This window comes from Pleurodeles waltl, chromosome 6 (genome assembly GCF_031143425.1).
Source record: "Pleurodeles waltl isolate 20211129_DDA chromosome 6, aPleWal1.hap1.20221129, whole genome shotgun sequence".
NCBI lineage: Eukaryota > Metazoa > Chordata > Amphibia > Caudata > Salamandridae > Pleurodeles > Pleurodeles waltl.
The window spans coordinates 684,798,416-684,821,967 of NC_090445.1; the positions used below are offsets into that span (position 1 = coordinate 684,798,416).

The 23,552-nt window shown below is 42.8% G+C and overlaps 1 protein-coding gene across 2 annotated transcripts in view; it reads left to right on the top strand.

Moving 5' to 3' along the window:
• CTBP2 (C-terminal binding protein 2) overlaps window positions 1-23,552 on the top strand; it is a 135,292-nt gene that overhangs the window by 35,826 nt on the left and 75,914 nt on the right. For both annotated transcript variants that reach the window (XM_069239118.1, XM_069239119.1), the window contains exons 3-4: window positions 14,176-14,320; window positions 21,508-21,714. In XM_069239118.1, coding sequence (XP_069095219.1) covers window positions 14,176-14,320; window positions 21,508-21,714 — 352 coding nt within the window. The remainder of the gene's footprint in view (window positions 1-14,175; window positions 14,321-21,507; window positions 21,715-23,552) is intronic.

The following is a 23,552-nucleotide window of genomic DNA, read 5'->3' on the forward strand; positions in this document are numbered from 1 at the left end:
ACTTACCAGGAGCTACATTTGTACTTGATTTGTTGGCATCAGTGCTTAATTTGTAAATAAAAACGTGCCGGTGCTCAAAGCCCTCCTCTTAAACATGCGCATGCTGCAATTAAATGTGCAAACACAAAATACTGAGGCAGCGTAATCCCGAAGCCACCTCGGGCCTCTTCAATCCATTTAAAGCTCCTCCCTGTTCCTTCAGCTCACTCTTGCAGCTTTCGGCTCTCTCACATTGTGAAGCTTTTTCGTGTTTCTCTTCCTCCCTCTTTCCCAAATGTGTCTTTAGCTCGCTGTAAATGCTTGAGGCAGAACAATAAGCGCCGGCCCTCAAAAATAAGTGCCGGTGCTTAGCACCGGTTACAACAAGAACAAATTAAGCACTGGTTGGCATTTATGTTTGACACTGATCAGCAGCTTTATAGGTCCGCCCTGGCCAGTGGCTTTTTGTCTATGAGAATTTTCAGCAGCTTTGACTTAATAGCAGCTAGATTTTGTTCTAAGTGGTTTTTTAGCACTTCTTTTTAAAGCTGTTTTTCTAGCAGCTTGCATTGTTCGCCCTCTGTTAGAAGCTCTCGCTATTTGTGATCCACTGGCAGATCTTTTCCTTCTTTGCAACTTATCTACAGCTCTTTTGTATGAAACTGTTGTCATCTATTTTTGCATGTGACTTGTTGGTGGGCCTTTTGTACGTGATATGTTAGCAGTTCTTTCTGTTTGTAAACTGCCAGCAGTTTGCATTCCAAATGGACATTCAGCAACTCTCATTACATGTGAGCATTTTATGTAGGTGAGTTGTCAACAGCTTTTTTTGATTCTGAACTTTCAGCAGATCTTTTTTTATCAAATCTACTGGCATCCCTTTTTCTATTTTCCTTCACGAGATCTGTTTTTGCATATGACTGGTCTGGAGCTCTTTTATAAATTAGAATTGTCTGATGTTCTTGTTTAAGAGACACTTTAGCAGCATATTTTATAAATGATCTCGCAGGTCACCTATTTGAAGTGACCTGTGAAAAACTGTTTTGGAGTAGGACGTTTCAGCAGCTCTTGGGTGTATACTCACTAAAACCTCATGCAACACAGCGCAGCATAGCAACCAAAGTTGCTGCATGGTACTGCATTGCCTAGGGGGGAGAGAACAGAAAAGTGCTATATCTATTATGATGTGGCACTTTTCTGGGCTTTCCCCAGTGCTGATTTACTATTAGGCTGCTTAGCGGCACACGTATACCTTTGTGCCATTGTGCAAATATGTGTGCATGATGGCTAGCGTAGGTTTTATGTTGGAAGGGTACCTTTTCTGTACAGAATATATACTATGTCTAGAAAAACTTTAAAATGTTTCCCACTTTGGATGTATGTTCCCCTGATGCAAAGTAATACAAAACAGCACACAGCTCAGCTTTGCATTACTTGCAGGCAGCATTCCAGTGCAAAACAAGTTGTGCTGTTAAAAGTACATTCAAAATCAACATTTTGCACTGGTTTGTTCCACTGCAAAATGTTAGTAAACCTGTCACTTGGTGTTTGACACCTGTCAAAAATACTCATTATATCTAACCTGCCAGCAGCTCTGTTCTCTATGAGACATGCCAGCTTCATTATTTGCATGTGAACTGTTCACATTTCTTCACGCCGTGGATGAGACAGGGGGATGTCTCTAGGGGGTGCCAGCACAGACTCTGTGAGACCATGGGGTAGGGTATTTCCACCATCCAGATGCAAGAGAGAACTGGCATTCAGAAACATCAATATTAATGTAATTGAGCCAGGATTTTACTTTATCTTGTTGTTCTTGGCAAACAACAGGAATTCTGTCTTGGTTGGATTGAGCATCATGTAGGCACTGGACATCCAGGTCTGGATGATGTGCAAGCAATCTTTGTGGTGTTGGCTATGTGAAGCAGAGGGGGCTTTCAGGTAGACTTGTAAATCATCTGCATATTGGTGAATCATGATGCTGGTATTTTTTAGTACAGCAAGCGGCTCCATGGAAAAGTTGAAAATGACCGGAGACAGTATGGAACCCTGGGAGACTCCACAGGATTTTGTGACCTGGAAGTGCCCATGCAAACAAACTGGTATCAGTTGGAAAGAAAGAAGAAGGACCAGTAAAGCACTTTTTGAGTGAATCCCATTCTTGACCCCAGGGTGCATATGAGAGTGGAATGGTTGACTGTGTCAGAGGCAGCTGAGAAGTCCAGCAGTATCAGGAAACAGAGGTCCATGCTGCACCGCAATCTGAAGCCAGACTACTAGTCATGCAGAAGATGATTAGCATTGATATGATGTTGGAGTTGAACATAGACTACTTTCTCAGTGATCTTACTGATGAACGGTAGTGAGTGATGGTCAGATAGTTGGCAAGGTCTTCGGTTCTAGAGTAGGTTTATTTAGGTTTTGGAAAATCTGGCCTGTCTTGAGAGTTTCTGGACAGATGCCTTCAGTATTGACATTGACAATAGTAAGTAGAGGTAAGTGTGCATCCAGAGAGAGAGCTTTGAGGAGAGAGTTTGAGGAGAGAGTTGAATATGTCAGTGAAACCTGGTAGATATAGGGCTTTGAAGGCTCACTGTTGCAGGATTCTATAGGAAAAGGTGGATGAAAAAGTTGAAACAGGCTTGGTGTTGTAGATGTGTTGCTGGATCTTCTGTATTTTATCGCTGAAGATGAGGTTGATGGCATTTAACTTTTCTGTGGATTGAGCAATAGGATGGTCTGGCAGGGGGTTGAAGCAATGGCTGATTGTCTTGAATAGTATTCTGCTTCTGTTGGTGGCGTAATTGATGGTGTTGGTGTAGTATTTTGCTTTTGCCGAGAAGATAAGCTGTCTGCATGATGTGTGGAAGGACTTCAGTATCAAGAGGGCATTGGGAGATATGGTTTTCTTCTATTTTCTTTCCTCATCTTGTTTCCTATTTTCAGCAAGCCCTTCGGTGTAAGAGGATACTGAAGGCTTTGCATTGCATTTGTTTGTTGTAATTGGGGTGTGGCTGTTCAGCTAGATTTCACAAAACATTTTATGTTGTTAAAAAGGGTGTTAGCATCATACAAGGAGCTGATAGGGTGAGAGATGAGTTTAGCCATTAGGTTGTCCAGCCATTAGGCTGTCCATGATGAAGTATATGAAGGATAGGTATTTTCTTTTCTTTTGTGTTAAGCTAGGTTTATTGGTAGGACACTGAGCAGGGAGATAGGGATTGCAAAGTGAACAGTCCAGTCTAGGGTTATGGGTGCTTTGCATTGTATTGTTGGTGATGTTGAGAAAACCAGGTCGAGGATGTGGCCAATAGAGTGTGTTGGTTGTGTGACATGCTGTCCCTCATTGAATGTATGGATGAGATTGAAGAAGGTATATTTTTCTTTCTTTAGCTTGTGTTGGCTGGGATGTTGAAGGCACCCATGAGGGTGGTGTGGGTATGTCAGATGGACAAGGTGGTAAAGAGTTTTGGGAATTCATCAGTGAAGTCCTTGTTCTGCCTGGAAGGCTTGTAGTTGTGATAGAAAGTGGTGCACTCAGTTGCAGGGAGTAGGTGATATCATGTCAGCAACTCCATGGAGTTAAGTGTTACTTGCTTGCATAGGGGGAGGACCTGGAGGCCTCCTCCCTTCTTATGTGTGTGGTCCACATGAAGGATGCTGTAGTGTTTGGTGGAAAAGGATGCCTCGGATGTGTGAAGATGTGGGATTGAACCATGTTTCTGTGATGAAGAGGAGATCAGATTTCTGATAAGGACTGCAGAATCTGGTGTATGGAGTACTGCAGGGTGAGCAGTAATGAGCATTATTTGGAATATGTGTTCTGTAGTTTGACGGATATGGTAGTTATTGGGATGTGTACGAGGGTGGGTCTATGATTTGTGAAAATGCTATGTCAGTGTCTTAGTCATCTAGATCTGGATGTGATTGTATGAATTGACAGTATGGGGTACTGGGTGATGCACATGATGGTTATAAGTTTCACTGGAACAGCGGTTCGGGCCTGAGGCTTTACCTGGCCCTAGGAGGCCCAAACTGGCAATACCCTTGTATACGTCGGCTCTTTGCTGAGGACACCCTGGCAATGACATACCCTGAAGAGTTGATTGAAGGAGGGAGAGTACAGGGAGTGATGACACTTCCTGTGCAGATGGAGGATAGGAAATGCTACTTCTTTTAAAGATGGTTTTGGTTGGAAACCTGTGATGCCCCTTTCTGTGCAGATATGTTGATGATGGCTTTGTGTAGTGAGTGAGGCAATGAGACTGAACAGGGCAATATGGTAGAGGTATGGGGTGGACAGTTATGGTTTCAGTGGGTATTCATTCTTCATCTCTACCCATAGAGGTGGAGGGGTCAGCAAGGTTTTAGAATGTTGAGGAAACTATTATGATCTATCCCCGGTTATGCACGTTTCACAAAATGTCCTCATACTTAGTTAAAGTTAGTTGTCTGGTCATTGAGCCTATAGATGATCCTCTAACATGATCATCATTTCTTAAACCAAGTTCCAGGATTTCCATAGTCATGGTATGTAGAGTTGTGCACTGCAGGTGATGTAGCAAGCCACATGTATGTGAAGATACTACTGGGATGTCTGATATATCACTTAACATGACTAAGGAGGCCATAGGGGTGAAGTGTGGGCCGTATGACGTTTGCAGAGATTCCCATATCTGCATCCTGTATTCTGTTAAGTTGGGGTGACCCCAATAAAATGTGTAGTATGTCACTGTCCTCTATGTCACATCTTCTGCACTGTGAATTTCTGCTCAAATGTGCTGGAGTAGTGTTTTCACGAGCAGTGCCATTCATGTAAAATCTTACAATAAGTGATTTTCAGCTTATCTCCATAAAGCCTTCTGTCATTTAGTTTCAAATTGTACACCATCTCAAACTGAGCCTCAGGTGTATCTTGCCATTTAACTCTGAGAGCTGCTGCTCTCGTGCTTGAGTTATGGTGCCACAAAGACCTGAGACCCCTCCTTTATGCCGTCTTCAGGCTTTTAAATATTTCTGTATTGGGGTGTGGTGAGTGTGTATGAGGGAGTCCCCAATTTAGCCCTAGCGTAATAGGGTATTTGGTTGTATTTCTATACTTGAAAGGGCAGTAGATTTAATTCTGCTTCTAACATGGTAAAGATTTCAAATGTCCATCTCAAATGAGAATATCAGAAGTGCGCATGCTGGCACTTCACATACCCACCAATAAAGTACTGTCCCATTAATTCTCATTCCTGTGTTGCCCACTAGAGAGTTTACTTTCACAAGCTTTTGCGCTTTTCACCATGCACTACTGTGGTATGTATGACTGGGTAATGTCTTTCCAATGTCCTGGAGGAGAATCTGTACACTAAGTCCAGTTATCCTTTTTCAGATTTTAATTGTGCCTCAATTCGGGTGCACTTTGATTACTTTTTGTTCTTGATCAATAGATGTGAGATGTGTGCCAGGTAGTACTTTTTCATATTATCAGGCACAATCCACCACTCAGTGTGCTCACAAATGGTACTTAGCTGCTGCCTCTATCTACAGACACAAAGTGTGGCTACAATCATGTTACTTATGCTCTGGCTTCACTATGAAATTATGGTAAATTTGTAGTTAGGTTATTGCATGCTGACAAAACAAAGCTCTAAGTACAAATGTATTTGTTGAACAAGTGACCAAAATCTAAAACCTTCAGAATGTAGAAGCTAAGCTGAGGTGTCTCAGTGTGTTTGAGAAGGTTTGACGTGCTCTAGGTGGGCTTCTAGTGATAAATATCATGCTACAGAATGAAAGCCTAAAGACATTCAGAGCTGCAGACACAAAGCAGAATTATGCCCTCTAAGCACATCTGCACATAATGGGTGTGAAAGTGCACACCTCCTCATGGTGGCTATTAGCTTTTAGATGTCCATTCCAGTGAGGATCCAGTGTGTACGCTGTCCCGTGGCCGATTTGAATGTGCACGTTTTTAGGTCGAGCCTAGGCAGTGGGCATGCGTTGTCTCTCGACATGCTGTAATCTACGTCTTTGGGCTTTCACCATGCCCATCACACGGCCATCACTTTCATTCGTTCCTTGGACTACCTTTCAAAATTCCTTTGGTTTTTAGATAAGTGCTTTAGGTTTGTCCCGCCTTGGAGACTGACCCTGTTACCGCCTTGGAGACTGACCCTGTTACATGGATTATTGCACGATAGGCCATAAACCTTAGTGTCCGTGCACTACTTTTTTCGTTTGCCTCTCTGCTTCGCACTTGTGGCTATATGTTGTTCCTTTCTCTGGCATCTTGCTGTTTCTTTGCTTTGTCTGCGCCCGACAAAAGCTGCAAGCTTATATAGCATTAAGATTGGAGTGCTTTACATGAGCACCTGCAGTTTTACATAGCTCAAACTTGACCGGAAGATTGGAGCACTTTACATGAGCACCAGTTAAATTTGCAGTCCCATTCCTAAATTCTTCCCACATTTAGCAGCTGTAAAATATACAAACTGGTGCCTTTTAAACAGAAAAAAAACCAAGGGAAACTCTCAATGCAGCTCTCCCCGGTATAGCGGAGAGCTGACACTACAATATTAATTGTACTCGGGAAACTCGCCCCATAATGCTTTGCGGGGCATTCCTTTTACAACACATTTCTGCCCATAACTCAGCCTGTGGTGGTCCTAGGGCAATGGGACCACCACCAAAACGTTCAGCACGATGTGCTCTTTCTGTCTGACCTCTGAGTCCCTACACTAGGTTGGGGGGCAAAATCATAACCTCTCCCACCATGCAATGTCTTTTAAGCTCTCTCATGGCTGGAGCTTTTGCTTTACAGCTGGAAGTAGTTTGTGTTCTAAGGGCTTTGTTTCTAATAATATTATATTAGGCCTGCTAGGCCTGAAAATGTCTAATGCTCTATGCCCTCTAGGGGCTGAATATATGGTTATAATGCAATGCTCTCCGCTCTTCTCTTTTCATGTGGCTATGCCCTCTAGGGGCTGACTATGGTGGTTACATGTTCATGTTTCTTCCAAATGCTATTTTTATTGTGATGCCCTCTAGGAGGTGTTCTGACCATTACAGTCTAATGCCAAGTGTATGAAGGAATGCACAAACACAGTTTATTTCTGATAAAGGTTTAATGTGCTGCATGGCTAAATACTTAAAATGTCCCAATGGCGAGACCTATTGGCTATGCCAATGTTTGTTAATTTTTATGGTTAGCAGCAGTGGCTACCATTAGCATTTGCAGCCCCATCGGTGCAGGAGGCCCCCAAGCTCCCGGGCCCCCCCTCTTGCTCTTTATGTAAATTGGTTTCTTCTTTAGAAACTTGGAGTCAGATTTATCTAAATTTTGCACTGTGCAAAGTGACACAAAGCAGTGTAAAGTCTTGGAAGGTTATTTACTTTTGAGCATAAAAGGTATTTTCCACTGAAAACAAATTGTCCCTTGCGCCACTTTGTGTTATGGAGGGGGTGCAGGGAGTGTAAGGAGCTACTTGTCTGCAACTTGGGCGGATCAGCGCAAGCACTCATAGTTTTTGACATGAATCCAAATCAACTACCATTGGCAAATAGGTTTCGCCCATACGAGATCTACTGTTTTTTTCAATATTTTTTAGACATGTTATACAGCTGTTCGGGCTGCTGTCCAACATGGCTTCAACTGAAACGGTGGAAGGATATGGCACTACAGTCAGAGCTGCTGACCTTGCTACTGGGAAACCCATTTGAGCATCGACTTCTGCTCTGCATCCTGTGATTCTGGATAAATAACTTAATCTCCCCATTAAAAAAAAAGAAAAAAAAAGAAAAATAATGAAAGTGCCCCTGTGCAATGTAAGTGGTTCTCATGTAAATAACTCCAATACCTTTGGGTCAGGTTTGCGCTGCATAACAGCGGCAAAAAAATAGCTAATTGAAAATAAAAGGCCTGGAATTGAGGTAGAAAGGACATGAGGACAGATGGTGGGGGACACAATGTTACTGTTTATGTGTATTTTACTTCTTTTCATGTAAAAAGGTTTGTTTTATTCCACTGTCCTTTAAAACATTGAAAATGTGTTAAACCAAAATATTAGAGGGTCTTCTCAGTCACCACATGCATTAGTCTTACAGGAATAATAGTCTTCACTCACCATTGGGTGACATGCTTCATCATCGGGCCATGCTCCTCGTCAGGCCGGCACTGCAATGCCTGACAGGCCCTACTAGAGTGCTCTTTGCCGGAGATCTTTTTAAGAAAGAATGGCAGTAGTGAGTGGATGTGAGAGGAGCTGGGAAAACTTCTAAAATTGGCTAAAGGTGCCCAAGAACACTATCTTTAAAACAACCTGACCTGACTCCCCTTTAAAGGTTAAAAAACAAAAAAGGGTGTAAGTACAGAAAACAGTGATCTGGTTCCCTATCAACAACTAAATGTATGTCAACCACTCTAATTAGAGATTTCGATATTATGGAACTGTGTGTGCGTATTCTCTACACTACAAAACTGCTAGTCATGGTCAACCTGTTTGTCGCCTAATACAGTCAAACAGATAAGGTGGCGATACTTCAGGACTTGTTTGTTGTCACTAACCCTCACTAAGAGAGTAACAAAACTCTACTCCTATTGTCTGTGTAAGAAATAACTGAACTCTTATGTTGGAGTCATAAACTTCTGAATGTGGAGACCCCCCTAGCTCAGGTATGTGGGCCCCCTGGGGATCGCATGGATGCTGGCCGCTCTTCTATCAAGACAATTTAACTGAAGAGTGCTGTGGTCCGTCGGACCTACCCCGTCATCCATGGTCCCTGGAATTCCGGAATGTCACCCAATGGTGAGTGAGGGCTACTATTCCAGTAAGACTAATGCATGTGGTGACTGTAAAGACCCCCTACCCTAATTAGTGGAATGGAGTCCTTTCTTTTGAAACAGTGCATCTTATTTCAGTTATATTTTCATGCAGGGAGATTGATGCACTGGACCACATAATTCTCCCTAATTTTGTATCCCGACATTTTCTTTTGGTATAAACCAAAATGTTAACCACAGGTGGATGCCTAACAGAGGTCGCGTAGAGCCGAATGCATGCAGGATAACTACTTCTTGTGCAAATTAGTTTCATTTGGAGCCATTAAAAGTAAATGTATCCTTTGTGGATAACCTGAAAATCTGTCATAGATCCAGCTCTTCTTCTTGGCCTAAACTGAACACCCTTCCGTAATGAAGTAGGGCTGAGCCCAGTGGATACCATCAAAGGATGCTGTGGTTAGACCTTGAGCAGAGCACTAAAGCCTGAGTGTTGACAAACATATGAACAAGGCAAAGATGCCAATGTGGTATTATTTTAAAAAAGCTATCTTTGAGCATATTAATAATATTTTGGGCTGTGATCTATTCAGATAAGATATAGGGCACCAGCCTTACAATACCAACACTCCTCGGGATGCTGATATTGATGAAAGTAAATAGGTACTTTTTATTCTACACTTCAAGCAAAGTTAACAATAGAAGGCGTTTGAAGGCAATGCGCGTTTGGTCTACTCTATGGACAAAGATTATGGTTTAGCTCCTGGCACATGCCACTGCTTCTTGCATGACCTATTTTAAAACATATCGGAAAGTTTCTAATGTTGAAGGTACTTCTGATAAAGAATTGTTTTTCACGGCCTATGTGCGAGTCAGAAGACAATGAAACCTCCTTAATGGCAATTCATAGAAATGTGAATAGACAGGTAATGTCAGATTGTTGATGATCAAAGGTATTTCAACTTGCAAATAAAGTGCACTAGCTCTAATCAGCAAAACTGAGATTCAGGAAGTACTTTCACAGGCCGTTTGGCAGCCTGCAATATTATAGCAACATAAATCAAATGCCCTTGTATTAAACAAAGGACACAACTCAGGACATCCTTCAAATCTTTTCATTAAAAATAAAAAATAAAACAACACTCAGCATCATGGTTAAAGTCAGTGGTGCAGACACCACGTCTCAATCGTCTAAAATTTACTGTGGATAATCTCAGTTTACTGTGCCTCATGCTGGGATTCATCCTATTCTTTTTTATTAACACTTTAGTTTTATTGGTATTTAAAGATATGGCATAACATACAGTGTGATCAACAGAGAGCATCATATGGGAATAAGGAATCAGATTTTAAAGCTTGGTTCATACTACATGCATTTTGTTACGTCGTACTGAGTAGGGTCTCCCCAACCAACACATCTTACTTTTCGATTAACATCACAAAGTAGTCCCATTAACTGAAAAACAGACATGCTAGGGCTGTCAACAGGGTTGGGTCATCGCCCCTCCCCATTGCCATTTAATACTATATGCCAAAAGGAGAAATAAACAAGTGTGCTAACATTTCTTAACATCAACCATCTGAAAGCCCTGCCCAAACATACGCCTCCTGCGAGTGTAGGGAGGGCCCATGGCCACTGACCGGGCCACGGATCTCCCATAGTGGTGATCCCCTCCAGGGGAGAGTTGTCAGGGGGAAGAACTAGGAGTGGGGTGGAGAATGGAGCCCCATGCCTTTGCACACATCCGTGTTGCGCTCAGATTTACGTGTCCGTCTAGTGTCACATTATGGAGATGTGGGATCACTCTGTGGCTCGCTCTGTGGATGTTCAGATGTTCCGACTGGGTCGCCATTAGAGGCAACCACATCTAGGGATTCATCCTATTCTTCTTTTGGTCCTATAACATCAAATGCATATTGAATAGACACATGTGGAATGCCTTTTGCAAAAAAAAAAGAAATAGGGGGAGTGAGTGGCCAGGGACAACCTATTCGATACAGGATAATGTCGTTCCAAAAAGGAAATTTCCAAGCAAAGTTAACAATAGAAGGGTTTTCTTCTTCCCATTTTCAGAGAATGTGCTTACTTTTTCATTTAATCTATAATGTGCTTGTGAATGAGATTTTTTAATTTGTACGCTTCTTGCAAAACATAGATGTCACTTTAAACTTGTTTAAAACGGTCCACGATTCATCCGCAATCCCTCCACAACAAAAACAAGCCATGAAACCAAAGCAGGCTTGAACAACACTATCACTCGAATTTTTGCGAGTATTTTTCTACTGCTACACAGAAGCAAGGAAATAATGTTTTGTCTTGTGTGGGATTGGGAGGAGGGGCGGATTGTCGATTGGGTGCTCGTGTGTACATTTTTAAAAAAAGTACTGCACAGTGAAGTAGCCAGTGCAAGGAGACTGGCCATTAGCAAATGGCAGTGACCGGAAGGAGTACCTGAGCCACAATCCTCACGATGGCATGGAGTGCAGGACGGCAAAGCAGCAGAGGGCAGGGACTGAAAGCAGATGACGTGCTAGCCAATCAGAAGCACCTAAATTAGAGCGACGTTGGACTAATTTACTCACAAATATTTTCCCACAGGCCAAAATGTTTACTCGGTGGCGTGACGAGGTTTGCACTAGTGTCAGTAGCATGGTAGTCAGGGGGCTAGTAGGGTGTTGTTACGGTGAGTGTAGGGGAAGCGAAGCATGTACATATAGTGGCTGAATAGAATTGCACAATGTGGAACCACAAAACCTAGGATCAATCCTGGCTTCCCCATTTGACCAAATTGTGTGAGCCTAGGTAATTGTTTTATTTCATTTTCCCTCCTTTTTCTTCAGTATCACATATGAGGACCTCAAAATAGATACCTTCTTGATCTGTGCTCTACAAAAACTTCTCCTATGTTCGATTTAATAACCTTTAATGTTGTATTATGTATAATAGCAACCCAGGCCACCCAAAGGGTGCACATAATAACTGACTTGACTCTAAGTTCACTATTGGCATGGTTGTCAGGATGAAAAGGGAAGCATGAATATTTCTAAATTCATGTTTGAAAACTATCACTTAAAAATAAAACTTCTCAATGCACTGATTTGCTAAAATGAAACAGTTCTGCATGTTAACAAAATACATTTTGTGAATTTTGAAGAGACTTTATCATATTTTTACACGTTTGCTGCAAGGTGTCTTTATAGATCAAGGTTTTCCCAAAGTTAAGCGGTGCAAGACATCCTAGTTACTTCCTTTCTTTAACTGTAATTAACATTTAAATAAATGCTTCCCAGTTTGTGAAACATATATTAAAGATAGTGCTGAGTCAAGTGAACAGCAGCCTAGTGCCTAGGGGCCACACATAAAGTCAGGAGGGCCTCATGCGGCCCCCGTGCTGTACTTTGAGTATCACTGGACTAAGCCAATGGTATGTTCAGATAAGAAAGGGGAGGTTTCTAAGCCCCTTTTAGGATTATTTTTATTCCACAAAAGATTTTGCAAGCAGAGCACACAAGCGTGCGCATGCAGGTGAAACCTAAAAAGGGGCGGGAGTGTCTGGTAGTTGATTAAAGATTACCACACCACGTGCTGCGCGCCAAGGATTCAATGCACCAGCCGCCAGCTTCTGAGAAAAGCTTTGGGCCTGGCATTCCTCCTTCCACAAATTCAGCACTGCTGTCGCGGTCCCCCTGCGTGCAATGGATGGGAATGATGTATTCCTTAATTCTTCTAGTGTGTGATTACCTCAATAAATATTATTTCAGTGCCAAGATACCCAAAAGTGAACGTGTGATATACAAATATACGTTATGAATTCTTACTTTCGACAAGGATTAGCAGCCTTATTGTGCGGGAGGCAAGGAACTATGTGGTTGTTCAACAGACAATGCCCATAATTGCACAGCAAATAAGTCACTGAGGGTACTTTACCGTTATCAGTAGCAAAAAAGTTATTTCAGGTTGGTGCTGTAAGGGAGGCTTGGAAAGCCTCCCTAGAACAATGAACACACGTCAGCAAAATATCACCCCTCTCAATATGTCAGAGCAAAACCCTGTTCAGCAAGTGAATAAACGAAGAGATTGCAGGCCCAGCTGAACCATGTATGTATGGGTAAAAGGGTATCATAGAACACTTACCCAGCCATGGAGTAAAAACCGAGTGCAGAACACGAGCGTGAACCCTGATGTCTGATTTAAAATTAGCTGTAAAAAGCAGAATAGTTGAGGTATGTGGTTCATATTGATTAGAGATTTGGGGGATTATATACTGCAATTTTGTGCAGATGCAAACTTAGCAATGCAATGCATTTTGTCGATTTATATATCTTTATAAAAGTCTATGGGCAGAGCACAAACATGAACGTCTGCGCACACCACAATAAACAACCCTCTTAGTAGTCCCTGCAGTGGTGGGTCAGCGCCATTTTTGAATTGCAGGGGACTTGGGGCCTCTGATCTCGGATGTGCTATGTCTGTCTTTGTAGGCTAGAGGTGACACTAACCTCTTGAAACATCTGAAACAGTAGTCAGGCTTGGGGAATGCCAATTTATGAAATCCTAAGAAGCTTCCCGGTCTCGGATTACTCCATTTGTGATTGCAAGCCAATACATACTTTTGCACTATGTGCTTTTAGAAAAAAACCACATTTTGGACTTGCAGGAAAGCTGACATCAAACACCCATGCACACCCAAACATCTACAGTCAACATAAATCCAGCCGAAAAAGATAAGAAAAACAACACGGCATAACACCAATACAATACAACTCCACAAAAAAACTCAACCTGGCATGACAACACTGCACCACACAACAACACTAAGCAAACACATTGTAACCCTGCTACAGCAAAAAGAGAACTCAAGGGCTCAACACAGCACACACAAACAACACAAGACATTAACAGAACACACTAGTGCACAACAACACAGCCAACACAATTACAGCAATTATCAAAAAAACAATATCGCAACACTGCAATAGCAACACACATCAACACAGCACCACCACCACAATAAACAGCAAACTCCATCCATTGCACTAATGGATTTTATGCATTTATATATATGTTTGTGGGCCCATGTAGAATGACTTGCATGAGTGTAAATTGTGTAATGAGATACGTTGATGCACATGTGATTAGGGTCATTAGTGGATCTAATGGCTCTTGTGTGATGAGCCAGGCTTACTGCTCCTGTGTGCATAATTATGTTGGCTACTATATGACAGCTATGGGATTACTTTGCATCTTTTGAATGAAAAGAAAGGTCGTTGGCTTTTCTGTGGTGTGAAAACTTAACATGTTTTCTGTGGTGAGTGTCTTGTACGATGGTGTTTGGTGGTGGATCTTGTCTGACAATATATGCTTGAGATATACCGGAGACAATAATCTGAGGTGCAATAGTTTCACACTAGTTTGCATGTCTTCACTGCAGGTCCTGAACGAGGCCGTGGGTGCAATGTTGTACCACACCATCACTCTAACCCGTGAAGATCTGGAAAAATTCAAAGCCCTCAGGGTGGTTGTTCGGATTGGTAGTGGCTATGACAACATTGACATCAAAGCTGCAGGAGAGCTAGGTATGTTGGAAAAATGGTACTCTCAACTTTCCAAGGCTTCCCCTTCACCAAATATTTCAACCTCTCCCACTTCATTCCCCTTCTCCTTTTAGCATCAGAATTCCTACTCACTGTATCTCCTCATGTTCTTACCTCGCTCCTAGTTGAACTGATGCAAACTCTTGCATTTTTTTACTGGATCTCATTCACACCATCTTCCTCTTTCCACTAGTCTCCCATTCTTAGCTCACACTGGGTCTCCTTCGTCTGCTGTTCCTGCTTCCACTGTGCCCTACTCACCCTCTACTTCTTGCTCCATTCCTGTTTTTGACACCTCTTACTTTCTTGCAGCACTAGTTTTAGTAACCTTGCCTTTTTATCTTACCAGATAAGGCTCGCATACAACCTTTTTCCCTCATTTTACTTCATACGATTCAGGAACTCCATATGGGATTTGTCTGCATGGACTGACCACGGAGAGCAGGCCTTTAGGCGGAGTGCAGTTAAAAACAAGAGTATCTTAATTCCAGTGTTATCTGGGAAATTGGAGCGCCTCTTGTACTTGTTCCACTGGTTTCCAGGTTCTCTCCTGGCACTAAAGCTTGATGTGCGATAAATTCTGCCCTCCCACAATATTGTCAAAAAATGTAATTATATCACTTGGTCAAACAGGTCTCTTTCTCTTTAATAGGGGGTGGTCGGTGGGGTTGGCTTTGTTAACGTTATTCCCATTTTTCCTGCTTCAGTAGTTCAACTTGGGAAAATGACAGATGGTCCTCAGCCATGCAAAGGAGGAAACAACATTATCTGATGAATTCTACGTGAAATCGGGTGCCTCAGCCAGTATCTAGACATGCCCTCCATTTGTACTGTAGTTCGTTGTATTACATTGTAATGTAGTATTTCTATAGTGCTCTCCTATCCCTTGGTGGGACCCCAAAGCTCTTCTTGATATGTTTGACACATCACCGTGCTCTCTGTTGCCTGAACATTCCAATCACCGCTTGACTGGACTGGAGGCTTCAGGAGGCACGTGCAGAAGTAGTATTTTTATTTAATATCACGACTGGCACCCCCATCTATCTGGCTGACAAGACTGAAGAAAGAAGCAAGCAGTTGAAAAAAGAACAAACTATGCATCAGACCTTTGCCACCGAGAATTTGGAATGACATTCCCAAATCCACCAGGACCACCCCAACCCTGCTCCAATTTAGGAACGAGCTCAAGGCACACTACATCATGATGCACTAACTGTCCACTTCCACTCTTAGAAACGAGCTACCCCTTCAGTCACCTGTTGACTGTGTCTTTGCCTTGGACTCTGTACAGCATGTTGCTGCCTTTCGGTTAGGTTTGTTCTATATAAAAAAACACACATACAAACATACATACATGCATGCATACATTGAGTGTCATACACCTGGCGGGCAGTAGAGCATGCTCTACTACAAAGGCAGCATTGTATTTTAAAAGGTCCAGGGTTGTAGGAGGGAAATATAAGCCTGCATTTACAAGTGAGGAATGCTGCAACACATTGACTAATTCTTGTCAAACATTAGCAGCACCTTTCTAAACAACATTTGGCTAAATTAAGTAGGTGTGACATGGATCGACAACAATCATTACTGTCTAAAGTACAGTACAACAGGCTCATGTGCTCCATATCTTGCCTTACCACCTTCCGTTGACTTTCTGTTAACTGAGCTCACACTTCAAATTTCAAAAATGTAAGCACACTATGAAAAAATGACTCTTCCTTTGTGATTGATTGCGAGCTAAATCTGCCCCTTCCTTTGGATGTTACTTACTAAAATAAGACATGCAGATAGAAGTTTGCACTGTTTGTTTATAAATTCACTAGCTTTTTTTGATGTGATTTATCCGAAACCTGCAAGAAAACAGGCTTATTTTAGAAAGAGTTACATAGGGACGAATTTGTAAACATAAGCAATTTATATCTGGCCTTAATGAGGTCTTAGGAATTTTGGCAAAATTTATGCCAGCATGGCGTTGAGTCTGCAGTGGATAAATGCCTGGATGTACCTCTTTAGAGAGAAGGCAGGTCTAATGACCTGGGTAGTTAATGATAATCTCATTACTTAAGATTGACACCCTCAAATGGCCTAAAGCCTTTCTAGAGCATAGACGCTTCCAAGTCTAGGAGGAATAATCTAGCTCGGCTACATATCTACTGAAATGTGGAGTTCCCCAAGGATCGTCCTTAAGTCCGACACTGTTTAATGTGTACACACTAGTAGAAATAGAGCAAGCCCATGGTCCAGCAGATGACATGCAGACCATAATTTCTCTCACCACAGACTTTTTCTAAACCTCCAGTCAATTAAATGTCTGTCTTAAGCAAGTAACTCGCTGGATGGCCGCCTGCAGTTTAAAACTTAACGGTGACAAAACAGTGGTCCTGGTGGTAGAAAAGAACCCCTCATGATGGTTGGAACTCAACTGGCCAGACAGACATGGTCTGCTTCCTTCACTCTCCTCAACAGTCAAAGGTCTGGGAGTCTGGATTGATGACAGGCTCACCAGGCTAGTGTGTCCCCATCACCCACTGACACCAATGGGTTCTCTAATATGGAATGGATGTATATTTCTGCAGAGGTCTTGTGCAGTGCCCAGACAACGTATACAATACCTGCAGTTTCCCTACATTCAAGTCTGGTGATGGCGGGGTCTTGTGTCTGCCATGGTCCAGTGGCAGCAGCAACGGCAGGTGATGTCCAGTTCGGTCCAGTCCAAAAAGGAAGCGGAAATGTGGAAAAAGGTAGGTTTTGTAGCCCTCTAATCTGCCAACCAGATGTGGAGGTCGGATCACCACAGTTGGATTGGTGGTAAGGCACATTCAAATACGCTTGGTGGTAAAGGTAGTTGGAGCCCCACAGTAAGCCCCTATTCCCAATGCCGCCACCCCCGCTGCTGGAGATTCTTGGTGGAGTCAGCGGAATCAGAAGGTGTTTTGCCTGTGGTCCAGCCAACATCTAAATTGGGATTGTGTTTTCTGATGGAAAACTAGTGGCAGGACCGTTACCACCAAGATCTAAATCAGAACCTTAATCTTCGTTACCTCTAGCGAAGCCTGTTTTAACAGACTGCAATCCCAGACCATGTCCATGAAAGTCAGAATTGCGACACAACATCGGGCGCAGTCTGAGGACACCCTGGGAACATGCGCAAATATGTTTTGGTGTGAGGTATTTCTGGTGTAAGTAATTAAATTGGGTGTATCAGAACCGTGGATTCCTGGAGATTTTCTTCACCTGCTGTTTCTCCCTCACCCATTGTTTGTCAGTGGTAATGCCATCTCTGACACACACCACTGCAAGTGGAGAGCCATATATAACATAGTTATAGCTTTCTTGGGGTCACCGTGTGTCATTATTGCCTGCAGAGGTTGTGACTTGGTTGGCTCGAAACGTTCCTGTTCCCATTATGTGAACATAGCATTTCCAGGATGTTATGCGTTAAGAATTGATCCGGTGGTATCCCATAACGTGGAACAGCAACACTTAATATTTTTGTTCACTGAGACAACATCTCCCACAGGTATTGCAGTCTTCCATTTTTGTACACAACACCAATGTGAAGTGTTGCTCCCTTTAGGGCCAGTCTTTGCTGAACAATGTAACAAATACTCCTTGGGGTAGTGTGGTGTTCTTTCTTGGAAACAACTGGAAGGTGGTACTGTTTATGATAAACTTACTGTAAGGCATGAGATAGATGGGTAGGGCTAGAAGAGAAAGTGTCATCCAAAAGAATTGTGTATGGGATCAAGTGATGGTCTGTACAGAAAAACCAAAAGACCTTACAGGTCTTTATGGGATTAGTAGATAATTGGTTTACATCAGAATGAGCAATGAAAAGCATGTGACTCCAGCAGGATATTATTGTCTGATCTTTTTATGGCCATTGTAAGACATCTGGAGACGTGAGGCGGCTATATCAATTCCTGTGAATCTGCAATTAGATGCTTTAGAGACCTATCTCCTTTATCAGTTGTGTTCACAAGTGAAGATGAGAGAGATTTTTGTAATCTTCATGTCTGTCACTCCATTCTAAAACATGCATAGATAAAAAGAATGCTATTTCTTGTGACATCATATAGAGTTTGACATTGTGATGGTTAGCATGTCATTTTACTTATTGAAACCTTAAAAGATAGCATTTTAAATTTCACACTTTTCAATTTTTGATTTGAATAAAGAATTGAAGTAGATTCTCTTGACGTTTTTCAGGAAGTTCATAGACTGTAATGGAGGTGGCTCATCATTGATTAATTACAGTTGCAAATGCATATGTAGACCTACATGAGTCACGAAGGATTCTAAAGAGCAGGTTATTCCTTCTACTTCAAAACACAAAGGAAGTGACGAATCGGCTTATCCAAGTTCTGTTTAAGCCAACGCACCAGATGTAGACTCTAAGCAGCATATTTATAATGCCCTGGCGCCACCTTGCGCCACGTTAACGTAATTATTTTTTACGTTAATGTGGCCCAACGAGGCCGAAATCCCTGCGCTGTATTTACAAAGTAGCGCAATGCTGCATTGCTCCACTCTGTAACCCTTTGTGCTACATTATTTCTGCCCCAGGCATATTGCATGCAAAGGGGGAGGTCCTCCGTTAGGGAAGCTGAAAAAATGGCGTAAGGAAATCTATGAGATTTCCTTGCACCATTTTTTACGGCACTCTTAACGCCTAAAAGGGGGCTTCCATTCTTTAGAATGGGGCCCTATGTTCTCTGCAGGAGTAGCACCAATATTTTGGCGCTACTCCTTCAGAGTACATCAATAGCGTCATGAGAAATTACGTCATTGCCCCCTACCCTGCATCAGGGTGCCCCATATTTTAAATACGGCACACATGTGGTGGCGGTAGGGGGTGCTAAGGGGCGCAGAGAAAGTGGCGCTGTACTCAATGCAGAGCCATTTTCCATAAATCTGCCCCTAAGTAGAATATGTTTTGATCTTACTTTGGTTGTAAATTTACTTTGGTTTCTCGTTCACTGTGCTGCCTATGTTAATTTGCCCATCAAGGAGAACTTTTGTACATCTTCAGTCTACCATTTTCACTAAGTGGAGTGTCTAGATACAAGTCCAAGAGTCTGTTTCTTGGATAGCAATGTGTGGGATTATGACAGCTTTCCTAATTGAATGAGTATGTGTTTTGTCTCCTCTGTGTAATACACTGTGTCATTCAGTTGCTTTCAGAACTTGTAGCTCTAGGCTAGGCTTTCCAGATCAGACTCTTGGCTTTATTATCTCTGGCCATGTACTGGTTCCTAGGCATGCAACACAGATTAGTCTGTCTCAGAAGGGAGAGCGGATCCTTAAGAAGCAGTCCACAGACCCTGTAAGAAACATTCTTCTATTGATAGAACATTAAGCTAACCAGGAAGCAGACTTCAGAACACAATACAAATCTTGAAGAGTAATGATCTAATTAGTTTCAATGAATATAAGCATTAAAGTGATCAGGTCTAACAGCTGTTAGTTATACACTAGGTTCCGCAGGCGAGTCCATCCAATCTGAAAGATTGCTTTGCATGTTCTCTTCATGAGGAATCAAAGCCTTATATGATTGTGTATTGTTTTAGGCATGCTGCCATTTCCCATCCTCCCATGCTTTAGACCCATGTTAGTTCAATTCAAATTTTAATTGATGAAGACTGACGCTTCATCTAAGTTCCTGCAGCCTTGCGCCTCACTTAAGCCCATTTTGCTTGTTTTAAGGTGAAAATGGTAAATAAAATCTAAAGATTTATATTTTGAAAGACCACAATGTGTTTAAAAATAGCAGTAAGTTGAGGAAATTTAGAAGTATTCCTAACCTGGCTAATTGAGTTTGTATCCTTGAGTGCCTCCCTCTGTTATTTTCACCTAGACTAGGCACTGATTTTAGGTTGACCCTGCTAGACAGCACAGGTTGCCCTATTGTGAAAGAACTATTGGGACCTACCAAGAACTTACAGGGGCTTAGAGCCTGCCAATTGCTTACTATTTGTTGGGTTCATTGACACCCTCATTTGCCTGAACATCCAGGGGCTGAGAGCTAGCCCATTGCATACTATTGCTTGGCTTTGTTGTCTCTGTCGTTTGCTACTTATTTGATTACTATCCTTTTCCTTCTTTTGTTTGTCCCTCCCCTGGAGCATGACCTCTTTGCCATCATGTTGACTGGTTGACTTGTGTTCTTCCACTGCTCACTTTTAGGAAACTTTTTTTTTTCTTTTAGATTAAGCAGTCCTTCAGAGTGCATGTTTCCAGCTCTCTCCTTCTTGTGCCAAAATATGTCCATCCCTGTGTGCTGTTTGCTCTTTCTCTCTCGTCGCTGCTCACTGTGTCTCCTGTATATCCTCTTCAACATTCGTCCAGACTCTGATTTTCTGTTTCCCTCCTGCCACCTGGGTTGCTGTTTCCCTTTAGTGCTTCTCCGCCACCCCCGAGTAGCTCCCTATTTCGAGGGCCATGCCCACTTCACGTTGCTTCACCCCTACCCGCTCCCCCCACACAGTGCTCCATTGCTCCCACCACACAATGCTCCATTGCTCCCACATCCACCATTCTTTTTTAGTGTGCTAATTCTGTCTGCTCTGGGGAAGGTTACGAGACGGTGTTTGTTGCTTTGTCCGACTACTCACGTCACCTGCCTGCTTTCCACCCTAACATTTAGAGTTTCGTTCTCTCCAGACATGTCGCTCTTTCCTACCATAAGTCAAATTTTACTCATCCATCCGCTGTCCCTAGTAAACTCATTATTGTATCCCATGCTTGGGCACACCCCGGCTTTCTCTGCCCCTTTTTGGTGTCCATGTGCCAGAGAGTGCTTCACATTCTGCCCGTTTTAACACTTCTCGTTGCCATTTCAGGTACAGAGTATATCCTTGCTCTTCCAGTTCACTGCAGTCTGTGTTTGTCTGACCCATAAACCTGCTGGTGAATTCTTTCTTTGGGCTATGGAAATGCATTGAAGAAAAATATATCTGCAGTGAAATTAACCTTCTATCCCTACAGTTATCTAGATCTTCTATTATTTTCCAGTATGTTCTCAAGTCATGTGGCCTTGCCACGTGGAAGAAATCTATGTTAGTCCCACCCGCCCCTGAGTGCTAGTAAAAAGTATTAATTGTGGTAGGCACGATGTGAATGTACAAGGCTCTTGATTCCCTGACGTCCACCGGCCTTTCTCTTTCCAGGCATTGCAGTTTGTAACATCCCCTCCGCAGCGGTGGAGGAGACAGCAGACTCCAGCACCTGCCACATCCTAAACCTTTACCGCAGGAACACGTGGCTCTACCAGGCCTTGCGGGAAGGCACCAGGGTGCAGAGTGTGGAGCACATCCGGGAGGTGGCATCAGGAGCAGCTAGGATACGAGGGGAAACACTGGGGCTCATTGGTTTTGGTAAGTTGCCTCACTGCGTGTGTCTCATACAGCAGGGGCATTTCTGCCTTCAGGTGATGATAAGCAAATATGGTAAACTCTCTCACAGAGCTTCCAACATCCAGCCACCACCACGGGATTCACCAGAGACAGCGCCCCTCACAGAGAAATCTAGAGACTGTTGCTTTCGTCACATAATCTACCTGAGACTGCCTCCTTCCACAGCCAGAGACACATAAAGACAGGCACTCGGCATTACAGAGTATGCGAGGGACAGTCATTCATCTCAGACACTACCACCCAGAAGCAAGAATCTGCCATCACAGACAGCTGCACATGCCAACAAGGAATCCACCAGAACATGTCACTTTTTAACACCAAACTCGACCAGGTACAGGCACCAGCCATTGCAAGGCCAGTCAGGGACTCTGTGATAGCAGGTACATGTAGGTGGCTCAGTCTGTGTGCGGTGACAGTGCATAGTACAATTTATGAGAAGTAACTTTCTATTAAACGTGTTGAGAGATAGCTGTTGTTTTGTACTCTGTCTGTAAAATAGGTGACTATCCCTGATGGATTCTGTGAGACATAGGTAACTTTCAGTATCCATTTGGACTATTTGATGGCGAGTGCCTGTATCTCTGTGGCACTGTCTGTCAGAAAGGTAGCTGCTGGACTTAGTGAGTCATCTCTTTCAGTTGTCAGCAGAGAGAGTAACTTCTGTCACCGTCTGATTACAACGGAGATTGATCGCAACAAACCATAATCCCAAACACCAGAGGCAGTCTTCTCCGTCTCCCAGAAGCAACTAGGAAGTCTGTTATCTAAAACCAGGCCCCGCAGACATAGGGCCTACAGAAATATCATAGCTAGGGTGCCATGGGCCCTAAAGTAGGCAAAGAAAATGAGTCTTATCCTCTAGTTTAGTAGAAATTCAGTAGCAATAATTGAAACACTGAGCCCCGGTGTCACTGCACGTGTTGCACTGTTGCTAGATTGTATCGGAAGCCCCTGGCCCTCAGCATTGAATATCAGTACATAAACTGACAGCTCACCTCTCTAGCGCTTACCAGAGGCCAACCCCGGAACATCTGACACTACACCACACCGACTGTCAACAAAGCCACTAGAGATTAGTGTTGGGAAATTACAGGACAGTAAACACAAAGCATGTCTTATTTACTCTACCAGCAGTCTACACCGATAGGTAAAACAGAAATGTAAAATAATCCATTCAGAGGCAGTTACATATAAAGAACGGTCAGACTTAGTCCCGCACCCACCTTGCGCCATCATGAAGTGGTAGAGCGGCACTCCAGGTGGCAACGAAGGACGGAGACAGGTCAGGGGAGCATTGAACAGCTTCACACAACAGGGTCTACACCCAGGCGGGCTCATTTCCGAAGCAAGTAGTAAGTGCTGCGTCATCAGACCACAAAGATGCCATTGTTTTTTCACGTTTTTGAGATACTGCCGATGACGCAGCATTCAATTTGGATGACAGATTTTTTACTTAAGCTATGTTGCATCGTTTCTTTCTAGTATTTCATTTGTCTGAATCAAGGTAGTTACTTTGGTTTTTAACACATTTACTTTTGAGAATGCTATAGAAACGTGATTACGGATCGGAGATAATATTCGCCATCCTGAGAGGCATTTTTTGGTATAGCACGTAAAAATAAAAACCCACGTGTAAAGCATCAACTACAGTCATGTAAAATACTCAGGCACTTTTAACGCTTCGTTGTTTACGCAAATACATATTGTACCCAAACAATAATCGCTTAGTTACCAGGTAAACACTTAACAATTGTCGCTGAAATACGAAGACGTCTTTAAAGAAATACTGAAGACGTTTG